Source organism: Pseudorasbora parva, chromosome 15, assembly GCF_024679245.1.
Source record: "Pseudorasbora parva isolate DD20220531a chromosome 15, ASM2467924v1, whole genome shotgun sequence".
Lineage (NCBI taxonomy): Eukaryota > Metazoa > Chordata > Actinopteri > Cypriniformes > Gobionidae > Pseudorasbora > Pseudorasbora parva.
In genome coordinates, this window is record NC_090186.1 from 32,426,386 (window position 1) to 32,443,445 (window position 17,060).

At 37.6% G+C, this 17,060-nt stretch overlaps 1 protein-coding gene across 2 annotated transcripts in view; it reads left to right on the forward strand.

The window, feature by feature from the left end:
* The first annotated feature begins 1,249 nt into the window (after positions 1-1,249).
* Positions 1,250-17,060, forward strand: part of vsnl1a (visinin-like 1a) — a 38,963-nt gene continuing 23,152 nt past the window's right edge. Inside the window, exons 1-3 of one of the 2 annotated variants that reach the window (XM_067417815.1) lie at positions 1,250-1,554; positions 4,216-4,321; positions 6,680-6,846. In XM_067417815.1, the coding sequence (XP_067273916.1) occupies positions 6,685-6,846 (162 nt within the window). In that variant the 5' untranslated portion in view covers positions 1,250-1,554; positions 4,216-4,321; positions 6,680-6,684. The remainder of the gene's footprint in view (positions 1,555-4,215; positions 4,322-6,679; positions 6,847-17,060) is intronic. The other variant, XM_067417814.1, reaches the window with a different exon arrangement.

Consider the following 17,060-nt stretch of genomic DNA (forward strand, 5'->3'; position numbering starts at 1 on the left):
TCTCAAAAAAATGTCATTGTATTAACTCAAAATTTTAATTTCAATGAACTCAAAATGTTAAGGCAACCAGGTAACTTTGCTTCTAACTAACTTTTTTACAGTGTTACTATAGTAATAACACTAAATTATGCAGAGTTGCATGCAACTAACCCTAAACCAAACCTTAACCCGTACCTTAAAGTCATCGGCCGATTTCACAACAAAGCTTAGAACCGTTATGAATCAGCGTATCGATTCATGTTTTGGATCAAGTGTCAAACTACCAAACTGCTGATATCACGTGACTTTGGCGATCCGAATCACGAATCGATACACTGATTCATAACGGTTCGAAGCTTTGTTTTGAAATCTGCCCATCCCTATATAAGTCGTTGTTATTATTATTTTTATTTTTTGCACACAAAAACTATTCTCGTCGCTTCATAAAATTATTGTAACGTCTTTAATACCTTTAATGGGTCTTGAGAGAGGAAATTACATTGGTGTCAATGAAGGCCTTTCTGAGCCATCGGATTTCAACAAAAATATCTTCATTTGTGTTACGAAGATGAACGGAGGTCTTGTAAGTAATTAATGACATAATTTTCATTTTTGGTAGAACTGCCCTTTAACTAATATGTACTAACATTTAAATGAACAATTTGATACAATGCACCTATTGTGTACATACATGTTTTTACATTGTACTTACATAAAAAGTGCATTTAATACACTGTTGACACTTCCCGTACACCTAACCCTAGGCTTAAACTTACCCATACTCTAACTTTACCTGTATCCCACCTCAGCAGCAAAAGTGTTTTGCAATACAATATGAACCCAATAAGTACCCTACATTGCACTTATTTTTAGAAGCAGTTAAGGCCAACTAATATAAAGTGGTACCATACTTTTTAAATAATTTAAGTTTAAAAAACAAAACATAAAACTGGCAAGGTTAGAGCGCTCTTTGTTTCGTAAAGGGTATTAATTACCTTTTTTCTTTTTTTTTTTTACCCAAAATGTGGCCGCATCTTGTTTACATTCACAGGCCTAATACGAATTAGTCTAGTTGATATTTGTGTATTTTTTTAATTGTCATTTTTAAAAACAGACTCCCTTGAATGCTATTGTATAAGTCACACACAATCTATTAAAATATATATAAATAATAGAAACCACAAAGCTGGAATGCGTGCATCTCGAAGACTTTCCATATCTACTAGCTGACTTGCTGATGTAATTTTCTAACATTGTTCTCCGAGTTCGGTCAGAGCGAGAATGGCACAATTTGCGCACTCTCAAAAGAGCACACACACCACGGAGCAGTGGGCGAACACGAGATAGGTTGGTGGTGGTGATGAACACAGACCGACGCTGGCTGAGCTCTATTGTATCTCTATAGCGTCACATCACCTCGAGCGCTGCGCGTGGACTGTCCTCGCTGCAGTAATCGCTGCGCCTCTCCTTTCACCCCAAAGAAACCTCACCGCAGCTGTCAGCAGATTAGTGAGCACTTCCATCGCGTTTACCTTTTACAGTCGCCCGAAGCAGGAATCGCCAGACTCCTTTTCGGTAAGCCTATCTATGGTGTTTTCGCTGGAATAAGAAACCTTTTGGAAAGTCGTTATGATGGATTGACGTGACGATGGTTGAGCTGGCTCGTATAGGCTACCTGCAGCATTGCAATGCATTGATTCTTCACAGAGGATGTAATGTGCATGATTATGATATTCCAGAACACTTTAGCATAACTCCTCACCCTTGAATGCCACTTTCCTAGATGTTATATATTTTAAGATTATTCAAATGGACAGTTAGCAACAAAATATGCCTCAGTGTGTGTTGATTTTAAAAGCAACCAAAGGGGGACCAGAGGACACAGTAGTAAAGTTGAGGTCAAAAATGTGGGCTTGCTATGTCAAATAAATGGACCCTGGTTGACAATGGCCCCAGGTGTACATGTCTGAGACAGCTGTGTCATATCTACACTGTCATAGGGCTCGGTGAGAAATTTGTCCGCACAGGTTGGTGCATACCAATTGTTTTGCATGCTTTTTGACAGATCCCAAAAGAATGTGAACTGGATTCTTTTCGGAATTGTATTGTAATTTTGAACCAACCTCAAAGGATTCTAAAAACAAATGAAATGAGAATCAAATAAAATCCATTCTTTGATTCTTATGTGAGTGTTATTTGGATATTGTGTCATCTTTAACAGAACTCTGCTTGTATTGTATAACATTTTTTTTCCGCTGGAAAGTTAAAGAAAACCCAAAGCCAAAGGATAATTAAAATCATGAAGATTAATTTTAAATACATTTTTTAATGCAGTTTATCCTTTTGGTAATCATAATCGTCCTATACTATTGTTATAAAATATCTAGGTTTTGTTTTGTGTTTTAATGGATGACTTAGATGATGTTCCAACAAGATTACTTTAGGATTTTTGGACTTGTGGGATTTCATGATGCTTTGTTGTAGCTGTTTTTATAGTTCAGATTTCAAAAATGAATTGGCCCTGACTTTCCTCACCACCAGTACAGCTTATACACTGCAGGATCAATGCAGCTATAATGTACAAGGGTGATAGAGCAGAAATAAGTGAAAATATAGTGAAATTTGAATACTGTATTTCCTAGAGTCAGCTACCCACAATCGTACAGTCTCAAGGTCATGTTGTAAAATATTGAAATAAACAAATTGTTTGTTATATAATGTGACTCTCTGAACAAGCTGGATGTGCTAAATCACTTGACTAGCTAAATTCAAATGTGACATAATCTGCCAGGCTTGTTCGGATGTGAACACAGTTGTGATGATGAGTCGGCTCAGGTTTTAAAAATGCCTTTTGATCTATGGACAGGGCTCAGTTTGCATAGTCATCATAAAGCCTGCTAGTCAGTTCTTAGGTGGAACGAATGCTTGTACAACATAACAGCATTGTTGTGTTGATAATTCACGGAACAACATTTTCTGTGGTACAAACATAAAATGTTTTAATCTGACTTTAATTCAGATCTGAATATGGCGAGGTATGTTCTACCTCGTTGCTGCTACTTTGAATGCAGCACTGCTAGTCGGTGTGTACGCCAAAGATCAGTTTAATCTATCTGCATTACAGCAGTGTCGCGTGAAAAGGCAAAATCATTTTAAAAGATCGATTCAACCTGCGTGTTATAGTCACAGGGGACAGAGTATTCTCTCCGGTCTCCTGTTGCAGCAGAAATAGCACTGATGCAGCCTAAATGGAAAATGGAGTGGACTATTGCTTTTTAGGTAGACAGGCTCTTCGGTTCCGTTTATAGCCTGCGGTGACCAATTCTCATCAACAGCATCAGTAGATCGGTGCTTCATACACAGATGAACCTTATTATTGTTCACCTAGAATGATGCAACAAGTAGCGATATCTAATTTGTGTATCTTCTTATTATTTATACTGGGTTTATTAAATGCTAAAAGTTGCAATAGATCCTTTAAGCTTTTGAAACTGAATGAGTCTCAGTTTTGACACTGCAACAAAGACAATTGGAAATTATTACTGCATTTGCAATTTTGTAGTTATTTCTGATCATTGTGCCACATGGAAACAATCCTCTGGAGAGTTTATGGAAAGTAACCTCAAATTTGGACAGCTTATACTGGTGGGTTCACCCACACTCCTAAAAATAAAGGTTCTTAAATGGTTCTTTGGCAGGGTGTATGGTTCCATGAAGAACCTTTAATATCCAAAGAACCTTTCCATTGCACAAAAGGTCTTTGTAGTGCAAGAAGGTTCTTTAGATTATAAAATGGTTAGAAAAAAAATGGTTCTTTAAAGAACCTTTCACAAAACGGTTCTTTGGGGAACCAAAAATGGTTCTTCCATGGCATCACTCTGAAACACCATTTTTAGGGTCTGTTCTTCCTGGCACCTTTATTTTTAAGGGTGCATGAATGCATATTCTTTCATCATTTACTCACCCTCCTGTTGATCCAGACCTGTATCACTTTCACAACACAAAATAAGACATTTTAAAGAATCTTAACAATTATACAAGCTGTATTGTGTGGACAAATATCTTCCTTTATGTTCTACAGAAAAGAGAGAAACGACGTGAGGGTGAGTAAATGGTGACAGAATGTGCAATTTTGGCCGAAATATCCCTTTAGAGAAACGTTCTGTCATCATTTACTCATGTCATTTTAAAACCATATGACTTTTTTCTTTCATGAAGCTGCTCTTTTCTATACAGTGAAAATGGATGATGACCAAAATGGAAAACTCCAAAAAGGACAAACCCATATGATAGATTTGTGTGCGACTGAAATTTCTGAAGAGAGTCATATGGTGTTCACAGGGTGAGTAAATGATGATTGAATTTTCGTTAGTGAGTAAGCAATTCCATAGTTAATTGACAGAAACAATGTAAAGCTTTGAAATGAGGAGAACTAAAGTTTTTTTATTGACCAATTATTGAATCATTTGAACCTGCTTGACAGAAATCATGTAAATCTTTGACAATGGAGGGATCAGCTGGAGGAGGATTCAATTAGGAATGATGCTGATCATCTAATTAGTTTGAACACCGTAAATCACACTCCCAAAGAGAGAACGAGCTATACCACGATGCATTATTGCTGATTCATAGACAGTTTCGGGGCAGCTGTTTTTAGCACTCTGAATTTGCTATGCTGCGCTTTTTTTCTCATGGGTGGATCCCTCATAAAGAACGGTATTCCCCAAGGAAAAAGGGCCTCCAATGCACTCTGCAGATCAGGGAGGGTTATGCTCCTGCCATTAAAAGCTCATTGGCTCACAATTTGATGTTGTGCATGGGTTGGCCTCATTTTCACATTGTTTAAAACATAGTTTTGCAGTATTTTCTACATCCGTGTCTTTAGAGAACAGTCTTTTACTTAGCCATTTGCTTAAAAAATAAAATGCTGTTGTGTGGGAAACTAAATTAGCACTCATTATCGCCAGCGTCGCTGCTCGTTTGTCAGTCTCAGACTGAAAATTAATTGTAATGAACTTTGAAGTGCAATGTTCTCATCTAGTATTTACGTGAACCCCGATGAGTGTGATGAGAGCTCATCTCTATGATTTATTAGTGGTGAACAAATTAAAAAGCAGCAGAATTACTCAGCATTTCATCCGCTGCCACCCTGCTTCCTGTTTCTCTCTGGCTGTATCTGTGCTTTCATCGTATCCAATATTAATATAACAGAAGGAAACTGCTTTTTTGATTTGGAAAAAAAAAAAATTAATTAAATGTCACATTGAAGCTAGGATGTGATGACCTTTTGGTAATTATGTGAATGATGCTTTGTTTAATTATCCCATTTTCCTGACAGTAACGCACACACTGTGTGTGAGCCATAGGGGGCTGCGGGCAGCTCTTACAAGCAAATGCGGGCAGGATAGTACGCTACACATCCTGCAAAGGCAAAGGCACATTTTTTATAATAATTATAAGCTGAAATGAGGGATTTCTTGTGAAGAAGCTCTCATCCCAGAACGCTCTCTCAGTGCTTTCTCATTTTCTCTGCGCTAAGAGTATAAACTCCATAAAGTTATGGAGCATTACCACGTTTTGACAGCATCTCTCAAAGAAAAAATCTGCAGCAGACGCATTTTTACTGGTGGTCTCAGACATTTGGTCGGAAGTGTTTTTCCAATTGATCTAAGTCTGCTTTAAATGTATTCAGCCAGCATGAAATGTTATAATCCACAATGACTGACTCAAGCCATCATGTTTATTGACCTGCACGGCTGGCTTAGTCTTATTTTAGCCATGATATCAATTATGAAATGAACATTTCCACCTATGTACATTTAGTATATTAGTGTGTGCGCTTAGCAAACTGACTTAATATTCAATTTTCTCAAATTCAATTTGTATAGTACTTTATATGCAGTGTATTTTTTTCTAAAACAGTTTTACAAAGAATTGTGCTTTACCTCAGTAAGCAAGCCAAAGGTAACAATGGCAAGAAAAGACTCCATAAGATATTTGAAGGAGAATCCATGGGAGGATCTAGACACTTATTTAGGCACTTATAAAAAAATAATTAAAAAAATATGATCCATTCTATCAAACGTGCCTTTTTAAGTTTGATTTTAAAAGTGACTATGAAGGTGAAATTCTCAGAATTTTGTACGGTTTAAAAAAAAATATCAGACAAATAATCTATTTTTATTTATATTATCTTTCCATTATATTGTGTTTATATTTAAACTAGTTTTACATTGTTACAAAATTTCTGGCAATCAAAAAATCCTGAAAAAGTATCACACAAAAATATTAAGCAGCACACCTGTTTTCAACATTGATAATAATGAGAAATGTTTCTTGAGCACTAAATCAGCATTTCTAATAGATCATGTGACACCAAAGACTGGCGTAACGGCTGATAAAACTTCAGCTTTCCCATAACAGGAATAAATTTTAAAATAAATTTTAAATTTTAAAATACATTAAATTAGAAAACAATTATAATAGTATCTCACTGTATTTTTTACTGTATTTGATTAAATACACAGCCTAGGTTGGCATAAGAGACTTTTTTAATCTTACCAACCCCAAATAAATCGAATGAAACTACATGTGAGGGACATAAATGGCCTTTTTATAAAACAAACTTTATGCAGTTAAAATTAATTACAGCTCCAGGCAAAGTGAGATCACAGCTATTTTATGTTTCTGTTCCTTGCAGACACCATGGGGAAACAGAACAGCAAGCTGACCCCTGAGGTAATGGAGGACCTGGTGAAGAACACAGAATTTAATGAACACGAACTCAAACAGTGGTACAAAGGCTTCCTGAAGGATTGTCCAAGTGGCCGACTCAACCTGGATGAGTTCCAGCAGCTGTATGTTAAGGTACAGAGACCCTTGTCACACTTTGATACATTTCTCTACATGTGCTGGCTTTTTGTTGATCTTGCTCCAGACTGAAGAGGCCATTGAGGAGTGCATCGGATGCACCATGTGATTTACAAGCGACTGGAAGAGCCCTCTGAGTCATTCAGTTGGATAGTCTGATGTATAACTGGCACCAAACTCAATTCAGATTTCCAGGGATACACTAGCTGGCTATTCATATAGCTGGCTTATTTATGGCATGTCAAGCACAAATAGTTGATGTGGCATGTTTTACTCTCTTTAGTAGTTTAGTCATTTAGATGTATGAGGTTATACATTTCAGTTTTGAAACATTTTGCTGCATATAACACAATGTCTGAGTGTTACCTTGCAGCTCCAATTATAACATGACACTACCTGCTGCTTAATATGAATATGAATTATGTAGACATTATGCAAGATCATTTACATCATCTAATAACAGCTAGAGTAAATAACCACCGGTCTCACAGCTCTGCTCAAAAACCACAATGCTTTGAATTGGCTTGAAATTAAAAGAAAGAAAAGAAACCTGTTTTAGGCCAAGCCTTTTAGTGATCAGGGATAGCGTTGTTTCTTGTGTTGTTGTTTTTGCAAAAGGATATCAGTGAGAGAGTTTTATTAAAATCCAAGGTAGAGGAAATGGATGAACTTGCATTAGCAGGGCACTGCATCCCAGCGGACTGAGTAATTGTGTGTGTGTGTGTGTGTGTGTGTGTGTGTGGTTTAGCTAAACCCTATGTTATAGGGACAAAATGTCCCTACAAAGATGGCAATATCAGAAATCCTTTCCCTTTTGGTGACAATTTTTGGTCCCCATTTGGACATTACAACATACAAATTGATATTTTTTGAAAATGTAAAAGTGCAGAAAGCTTTCTGTGATGGGTAAGGGATGGATTAAGGTAATATACACACACCAAACTTCCTCATCCATATATTTATGGACCTTGCTTTGTGCACTGGTGCACAGTTATATTGAAACAGGAAGGAGGAGGCTGCTAACTGCAGAGCAAAAAGGTGGAGCGTACTTATAGCTCCTCCCCACTAGAGCTCTAGAGAGGAGGGGCGAATGTAATTTGTACCTAAGGGGTGGAGCTAGAATATCCAACCACACCCTAACCTTATCCTCAACTTTATCCCTTCCCCCATTGGAGCTCCAAAGAGGAGGAGCTGAATGTTATTTGCCTCTGCAGGTAGTACCACTTGCAGGAAGGTGCCATCCCCAAACTGTTCCCACAAAATTGGGAGCATGAAATTGCCCAAAATGTATTACTAATGTATTGCCTAAAAGGTTCCTTTCAATGGAATTAAGAGGACACACACCACAATCCCCCCTCCTCCAAAATTTACACTTGACACAATGCAGTCAGGCAAGTACCTTTCTCCTGGCAACCGCCAAACCCAGACTCGTCCATTGGATTGCCAGACAGAGAAGCTTGATTCATTACAGAGAACACGTCTCCACTGCTCTAGAGTCCAGTAGCAGCGTACTTTATACAACTGCATCCAACGCTTTGCATTTCACTTTGTGATGTTTAAGGCTTGGATGCAGCTGCTTGGACATGGAAACTCTTTCCATTAAGCTCTCTATGCTATTTTTATGTAAATTGATTTATATGGATTATCAGCATGAACCTATAACTGTTCATGCTAGACGAATGTTTTCAGATATTTTATTTAAAATGAATGCTACTTTTTGACAATTAGTTCTCCTTACCACTAATTAGATTTAAGGTATTCTCTATACTAATATAATTTTTCTATAGATTTAGAAGCAATAATCTGAGCTCCTCTATACGGTATAGAGGCAATAATATGAGCTCCTCTATATGGTATAGAGGCAATAATCTGAGCTCCTCTATACGGTATAGAGGCAATAATATGAGCTCCTCTATACGGTATAGAGGCAATAATCTGAGCTCCTCTATACGGTATAGAGGCAATAATATGAGCTCCTCTATATGGTATAGAGGCAATAATATGAGCTCCTCTATATGGTATAGAGGCAATAATATGAGCTCCTCTATATGGTATAGAGGCAATAATATGAGCTCCTCTATATGGTATAGAGGCAATAATATGAGCTCCTCTATACGGTATAGAGGCAATAATATGAGCTCCTCTATATGGTATAGAGGCAATAATATGAGCTCCTCTATATGGTATAGAGGCAATAATATGAGCTCCTCTATATGGTATAGAGGCAATAATATGAGCTCCTCTATATGGTATAGAGGCAATAATCTGAGCTCCTCTATATGGTATAGAGGCAATAATATGAGCTCCTCTATATGGTATAGAGGCAATAATATGAGCTCCTCTATATGGTATAGAGGCAATAATCTGAGCTCCTCTATATGGTATAGAGGCAATAATCTGAGCTCCTCTATATGGTATAGAGGCAATAATATGAGCTCCTCTATATGGTATAGAGGCAATAATCTGAGCTCCTCTATATGGTATAGAGGCAATAATATGAGCTCCTCTATATGGTATAGAGGCAATAATCTGCGCTCCTCTATATGTTATAGAGGCAATAATATGAGCTCCTCTATATGGTATAGAGGCAATAATATATGCCCAGAAATTAGCATCATTTGTGTGGACCAAGCTTAGGAGGATGCTGGCATTGTCTTGTTGCTAAATTTAGCATCTTTTTTCAATGATTCATACTTTTTCAATAATAGGTTGCCAGGCTAGACTGGGGATGAGATCGGTTCTATGGACAAACAAACCATTCTCTGAACTCACTCTGTTTTCTGCAGACATTTGATAAAGTTTGTAATCGACTTTGGGTTAGATGGTGTAGATAAGATAAATCCACCTAGATGTACAATATAAATTATGAACTGAAATAAATTATTTGTCCATATCTATTGCTATGGATGTATAAAAAACACCAGCCTGTTGCAGGTAAAAAGATCATAAAAGGTTGGCCCAATATGGGAGTGAACCGATATATGAACATTTAATAAACAAAATGTATCATTGCACCTTTTGTGTTTATAAGACTCTCTGGAATACTTGATTCTGATTGGACAATAGTTGTTTTGAGTGGTCAGAAGGAAACGGAACTAGTATGAGACACAAAAAGCTGGATGAGTTGCAAATAATAATAATATGTACACTTATTTATACACACAAAAATAAACATTTAAAAGTTTGGGGTCTGTAAAATTAATACAGTATGTGAAATATTGTTACAATTTAAAAGAACTGTTTTATTATGATTGTTTTATTTTATTCTTTGGATGGCAACGCTGAATTTTCAGCATCATTACTCCAGTCTTCAGTCTAAAATTATTCTTCAGAAATCATTCTATTGGGCTGATTTGCTGCTCAATAAACATTTATTCTTATTATTTGTTTATTATTTATTATATTATTATTATAAAAGTATTAATTTATATTAAAAAAAATCATACTCACCCCAAACTTTTGAATGGTAGTGTACATTATGCTACATAATATAAAATATAAATTGATATTATAAAATTGTTGCAGTGTTCATCTTCTTGGTTGGCTGATTGTTTTTTTTTTTACACTGCAATGGAATATTTTAATAATGTATTTTGATTTCAGAGATGATAATATGATAACTGTAGATCATTTATATATGTATAATTATAAATATTTTCATGTAAACACAAAGTATCCATGAAATAGTGGGATAGCGAGTCAGCCAGTCACTATTAAAATATAATCCTTTAATACAGATATGAATCCCCTCCATTAATTTGACTACAGGTTTACTTGGTTTGAATGGCTGACTGTACATAATGCCTTAATTCTAAACAATGGAAGGAACATGGAGTCATGAAAATGGCTGGCTATTTAAAGAGACAATATGTGGCAAAGTTCCCATTTCTATTTATAGCATTTTACTCAATACCTCACTGCATATCTTTTCATACTATAACAGTGCCACACTAACTACAGTACATGGGGAGTTATTAACCTTGCGGCTGAACGCTGTGCATCGCCTCTGTGATTAATCTGCCAATAGTATCCAGAGGTGATGGCTGTACATGGTGTCAGTAAAGTGATCCCTTTGTCTCCTGGGGTTTGCTTGTTTGCTTCAGTTTCAGGTAGTAATACTATGACAACAGTGATGAGATGCTGTGTAATGGACTTTAGGTTTGTGCTGAATTAAGCACTTGAATGATGCGTGTTCAATTTAATTGGATGCTAAAAAGATGACACGCATTGATGTGGTGGTTGGCTGGACGCAGAAATTTGATTGTAAATCTTTTGAGTAGTAGGGGGATGGGGGTATGTAAGGAACATTAGCTTTATCAGAGGATTCCAACGTGCTCCTGTTTGACACCAGTTTGTTACATCACCCTCAGCAGACAGCTCAGACCTTGATCATGTGGCCAAACGGGAGAGTGGTGGATCGAACATCAGCCCAGATCTGATCTCACAGTACATGAATGTGAAATGACAGGATGGCGCCTGGTTTGCGGCCCTGGTGTGGCATAAACAATGATGTGTCTAGACATCTTAATGGTATATACTGGGAAAACATGTAGATTTCTTTCTTTATTGATTGAATGTGAGGGTATCTTCATTACATGAATGTGTTAAGCTTCTTTTAAAGGGGTCATGAACTTGCTTTTTAAAACAATTTTATACTGTTGTCTGAGGTCAACTTTTGACGTTTGCATGGTTGTTACTTATAAAAACATCATAATGAATAAGTAATAGGATATTTTCTATCCTGGTTTTTAGCCTCTCTCACGGAACGCTCGGTTTTTTTGGACGTGCCGCACTGAAGAATTGGAAGTAAACGCACACTGCTATGATTGTATAAGCTTTGCATATTATAATGAGCTCCGGCTCCCCTGCGAATTCAATGCCCCGTTTACACGTACATGGTTATTTTGAAAAACGGAGACATTTCCCATTCGTTTGCACCTTCGTTTACACGCAAACATAATTCACCTCTGAAAACGAGTCAAACGCCGGCCAGAGTGGAGATTTTGAAAGTCTTCGTTTGCACGTTTGTAGGTTAACTGAGACAAACGGGTGTTTAGGCAGTCAACGTCACATGCACCCGAGCTCGCACCTACGTCAAAAGTGCGACCTATGTTTACATGTGATCATGGCGTTCAGAGTAGCAGTCGCATTTATGTTGGTGCAAACTCTTCTCGTGTGTTTGCATTTGCATTTGCAGCTGCTCCATTATGTCGGGGAGCAGGGACGAATGAGTGCTCGGAGGTCAGCAATTTTGCAACAACTTCTGCCTCCAACGCGAAGAACAGTCCTAGTCACCGCCAGCGGTGCCGCTATTTTCAGGATTCTGATTGGTTTACGTGGGCTTGAGCTTCTCATTACACCGCCACCTACAGGTTTGGCATGCTCTTGACAGCATATATACATGGGTACGTGTAAATTAACACTTTTCTGAAAACTCACATGTATGCACAATATTATTTTTGAAACCGCAGAGGTTGAAATGTCCGTTTATGAAAATAGCTGCCCTCGTGTAAATATTGCACAAGTGAGGAATTGTTTTGAAAGCGTGTGGGAAAACCGGAATAATGATTCACCCACAGGGCTTGCAATATGTATTTATCAAACAAACACAATGATTTATCTCTCATCCACCCACAATTAATTGGAATTTTATTTTTTATTACTTGGCCTGCTCGAACGGTGGATATAACCACAAACCGTGCATCACTAACACACACAAGCAAAAAATCAAAAAAAATAAATGAAACCCACCTAATTACTTGTGGCCTGCATATTCACAACGAGTACAAATAGCGATGCAGTTTAAGACTATGCGAATTCCTAGGCAGATATTGACTTGGGACTATATTATGGGGAAACACAGGCGAAGCACTGCTACTTGGGCGCAGAGATATCATGGCTCTCATCCTCCCTTTCTTCCGGCTGATGAGCGATCGCAATGTGTTGCGTGATATCTCTGCGCCCAAGTAGCAGTGCTTTGCCTGTGCTTCCCCATAATATAGTCGGGTGTCAGGTCTGATACAATCAGGCACATCAATTGAAGGTGACTCTACTGTAGTCACTACCAGCAGATATCCTAAAATTAGTTGATAAGTTGACTTATGCACTTTTAGGCCACCTGAACCAGTTTTTTCTGCACACTTGTTTTTTATGTACCAAGTGACCAGAAAAATCAAGCAGGATTCTGAAGTTTGTAGTGCTTAACAATGAAGACATCACTTTAAATAGAATGTTACTTTAACTATGTCATGGGAATTTTTCATTCCGTCTCGAGATTAATTAGATTATGTCAGATGTAGACTTGAATACAGAGTACAGAAAATTCCTTCATGAGGTCAGGGCTACAAACCAGAACAAGAGGAAATTTAGCTTTTTATCATGGCATGTGCTGCTCAAACACTTGCTTGATGTTTGAAAAATGTGGACGGTTTCATGTTTTTTGCCACAAAATCAAACTACATGCAGTAAAAAGTGAAACCATCCAAAAGGATCCTATGTGTCACAGTTGAGATGTGGCAGGCGAGGCTGAACAACACTTCATGTGTGTTTAAATACAGTAGCAAATGGGTGGAATCGTCCCTTGTGACGGGAAGGTAATGAATGATCTTTGTACTTTTTTGTGATTTATTGAAGTATCCATTTTGTTTAATGATAGCTTGTGGGGAAGATGGAGGATCTTGGTGTCACACAAGGTTGTCTTTGTGAAGGAGACAAATTGCCTCTCTGCCATCAATAGGACGCCATCGTATTCCCCATCCATAGATCTTGTAAGATGACCTGTGAGGGATAACCAGCCTTAATATGAAGTTCCATTTTTTTTTGTTCTTGATAAGACATTTCATTCATTCTATCAGTTTATTAGCATTTATTTACTTGATGTATTTATTAACAATAATCAAAATAATGGCTTTTTAAAAGTGTTTCGTAATTACACTATCAAAATTATATCTGTTAGTCTCACAAAGCAGTGTATAACTCACAAAACCAGCCTTAAGCTTCTATATTAGTGGATTAGTTTAGCTTTATTTTAGATAATGACAGTGTACTTTGCAGAATGAATATAATATCAAGAAAGTGATGCTCTTGAGTCATTGGCTGCATCCAAAAACTTTGGCAGATGACTTGTTGTTCGCTGCTTTATCAGGCAATGATTTGGTATGGAGCATTTGGACACAAAGTTACCCTACAAAATTTAAGACAGCGTGATCATTTGAATATACTACTTGGTTTCTACTGATACAAAGCTTAATGCTAAACCACTGATGTATAGGTTTTCAGCCTGAGCTGCAGGGAAAAATCTAATTGCCGGCAGATCAGGCTGGGTTTACCCAGTCTACTTATTTTGATGCCTAAATTCACATTCTGATTTGTAGAACGAAGAGTGCTGGGGCTCGGGGAACAGGGGCTGGGACAAACAAACACACATTGCATCTATTAGAGGAGCTCTTCTTTACCATCACTGGAAGGCTAAGCATATGTGTTTGCGTTTTGACCGCAGCCTCGCCCCATGTGATTTCTTGTGACGTGCAAGGGCTGGGTGGAAACTGCACTGATGGGTCTCATGATTAGCCGTGGGTCACTGCAGCAGCCCGGTGTTTCTCTTCCCAATGTCACCTCAAGGTCTCCCGCCAGCAGAGTACTGTACTTGCCTGGGATCTATAGTCAGTCGGGATGGGAATGCGTCGGACATCATTATTCAGAGGAGGGCTTTTTATTAGCCAGATATGTGAAAGGGGTCTTGCACCACCCTCTTACTCTGGGTGATTCCTATTTTATTTTATCTGACATATTTACATGAGGTTAAGTGCCTTGCTCAGGGGCACAGTGGCTCTCTCCAGTTCAAAGGTCACTGCCAATGGGATCAGAACACACAAACCTTGGACCTTAACCACTCCACTGCAACCAGTCTGTAAAGGACACATGGAATAGAAGAGTTTAGGAGGGCTGCAACAGTATATTGCTATTGCATCACAATATATCATGCTATTTAAAAAAAGTGACAATATGTATTATGTATAGTTAAGATTTTGCATCAGATATAGTAACGGAATGTCAAATAGTAAACCCAGAAACCCACACATTTGTGTCCACATTTGATCATTATTGTAAAAATAAAATAAAATATAAAAGAAATAAATAAAAGAAATGTATGTAGAGTGCAAGCATATGTTTCTAACATATTTATGTATTTTTTAGCTAAGCAAATTATCAAATGATTTATTATTATTTCTTTCTTTTTTTCATTGTCCTATGCTTGGGGGAGAAGGTACCAAACCTATTCAACTCCCATTCTAAATTTAGCATTTTATTAAACATTACTTTTTGTTGGCTGTTTATCTAATGCCTTTGACTCTATTTTAGCTTTGTTTAAACTATTGTGAGATCAGTATCATGAATCGGGACATGAGTGTATCTAATAAACAGTCAACGCAATGTAAGGAAGCAACAACTCAAATAGTATTAATATGCATTTGCTTGATAGTTGTCTTGATTTTATTTGTGCATGTTCACTGAAGCCGAGGTGTTGGGCTATGTATTGATTCAGATCTCATTACAAATGCCGACCTTATTGAGCCGGCCCTCAGTTTTAAATCAAGTTTGATTGCGCTGAAAAGAAAAGCAGCTCTCTGAAGTGTCAGCAAATCTGTCATTTTCAGAAAATTAAGGAAATTGCATTGCAGCGGCACTGCATCTGCATTAGCCTTTAAATCAACCCTGGCCATTCATGTAAATAAATAAATGGTTTGTTTTTTCTTCCCATTCAGAATCTGATCCGAACTGAGCGGTTAGAAATAAAAAGTGTTTACATAATGCTATTGGGGCCGTTGTAGTAATGGAAGGGTTGTGCCAGCCAAGCTCAATTTTCCCTTGGGCACATTGCCCATATAATTCAATCAGTAGTGCAGAGGGGAGAGTGATTATCCATGACCCGTGTTAGTGAAGTCAGCTCTGTTTGTGGTGCTAACCCTCCTTCTTAGGACATTACCTTAACCTAGTCCTGCTCCTTTGAGACCCTATTATCCGTTTGTTGAAATACTTTGCACTTCAGAGGCCTATGGGCTATCTGTACTCGGTTTGATACAATGTGTAATACAAATTGGAAGAATCTCAACAATAAGAGGTTAGTTTGTACTGGCCAGCTATATAATCAAATGTTCTAGCTTGCAACTCACTGATAATGATGGATTTTGTCATGCTTTTGCATCTAAAAGAACAGAAAAATCGCCGAGGCGAAAGGCAAACGAAGAATTCTTTTTTTGTACAACATTTTCATCATTTGGTGCATTTTCTTTCTGTATTCTTAATGCGATAAAAAGGTGAGGGGAAAAGCAGTGACATTATTCAGCAAGGACACCTTAAATTAATCAAAAGTGACAAGCATGTATAACATGACAACATTTATACTTCAAATAAATGCTGTTCTTTTGATCTTCTATTCATTGAAGTCGCCTAAAAAATGTGTCACTGTTTCCACAGAAATATTAAGCAGCACAGCTGTTTTAAAGGAACACTCCAGCTTTTTTAGAAATAGGGCTTGTTCAACATCTTCCCTACATTTAGATATGTGGGCAAATGCATTTTTTTGTCTTAGTGCATGCATTGTTTTAGTTTGGCAGGGTCGCCGCTAGCTTAGCTTAGCATAATGAATGGAATCATATGTTGCCAGCTAGCATGTCCCGAGTAAAAGTGATCCAAAAAACAAGCAAACTCCCACCTAATTACTTCTTGTGGCCTGCGTATTCACAATAAGTACAAATAGCGAGGCAGATTAAGACTAGGTGATTTCCTAGGCAGATTCTGACTTGGGACTATATTATGGGAAAGCACAGACAAGGCACTGCCACGCAGAGATGTCACACAACACATTGCGATCGCTCAACAGCCAGAGGACGTGAGGATGAGAGCCGTGATATCTCTGCGCACAAGTAGCAGTGCTTCCACCACAAGATGGCGCCAGACAGTCAACGACAGCATTGCAAGTAGTACCAGTCAAGATAACTTGTAGTACGGGATGAGGGGTGTGTTAATTTGGTGGTTGTTATCTGGAAATAACATACCACTGGAATGCACGCTTGACCAATCAGAATCAAGTATTCCACAGAGCCGTGTAATAAGCTAGGATATAAGAACATAGTTCTGTATTATTACATATAAAACTTCATAATTAGATGCTAAAGAGAGTACATATTAAAAGCAATTTGAACCAATGG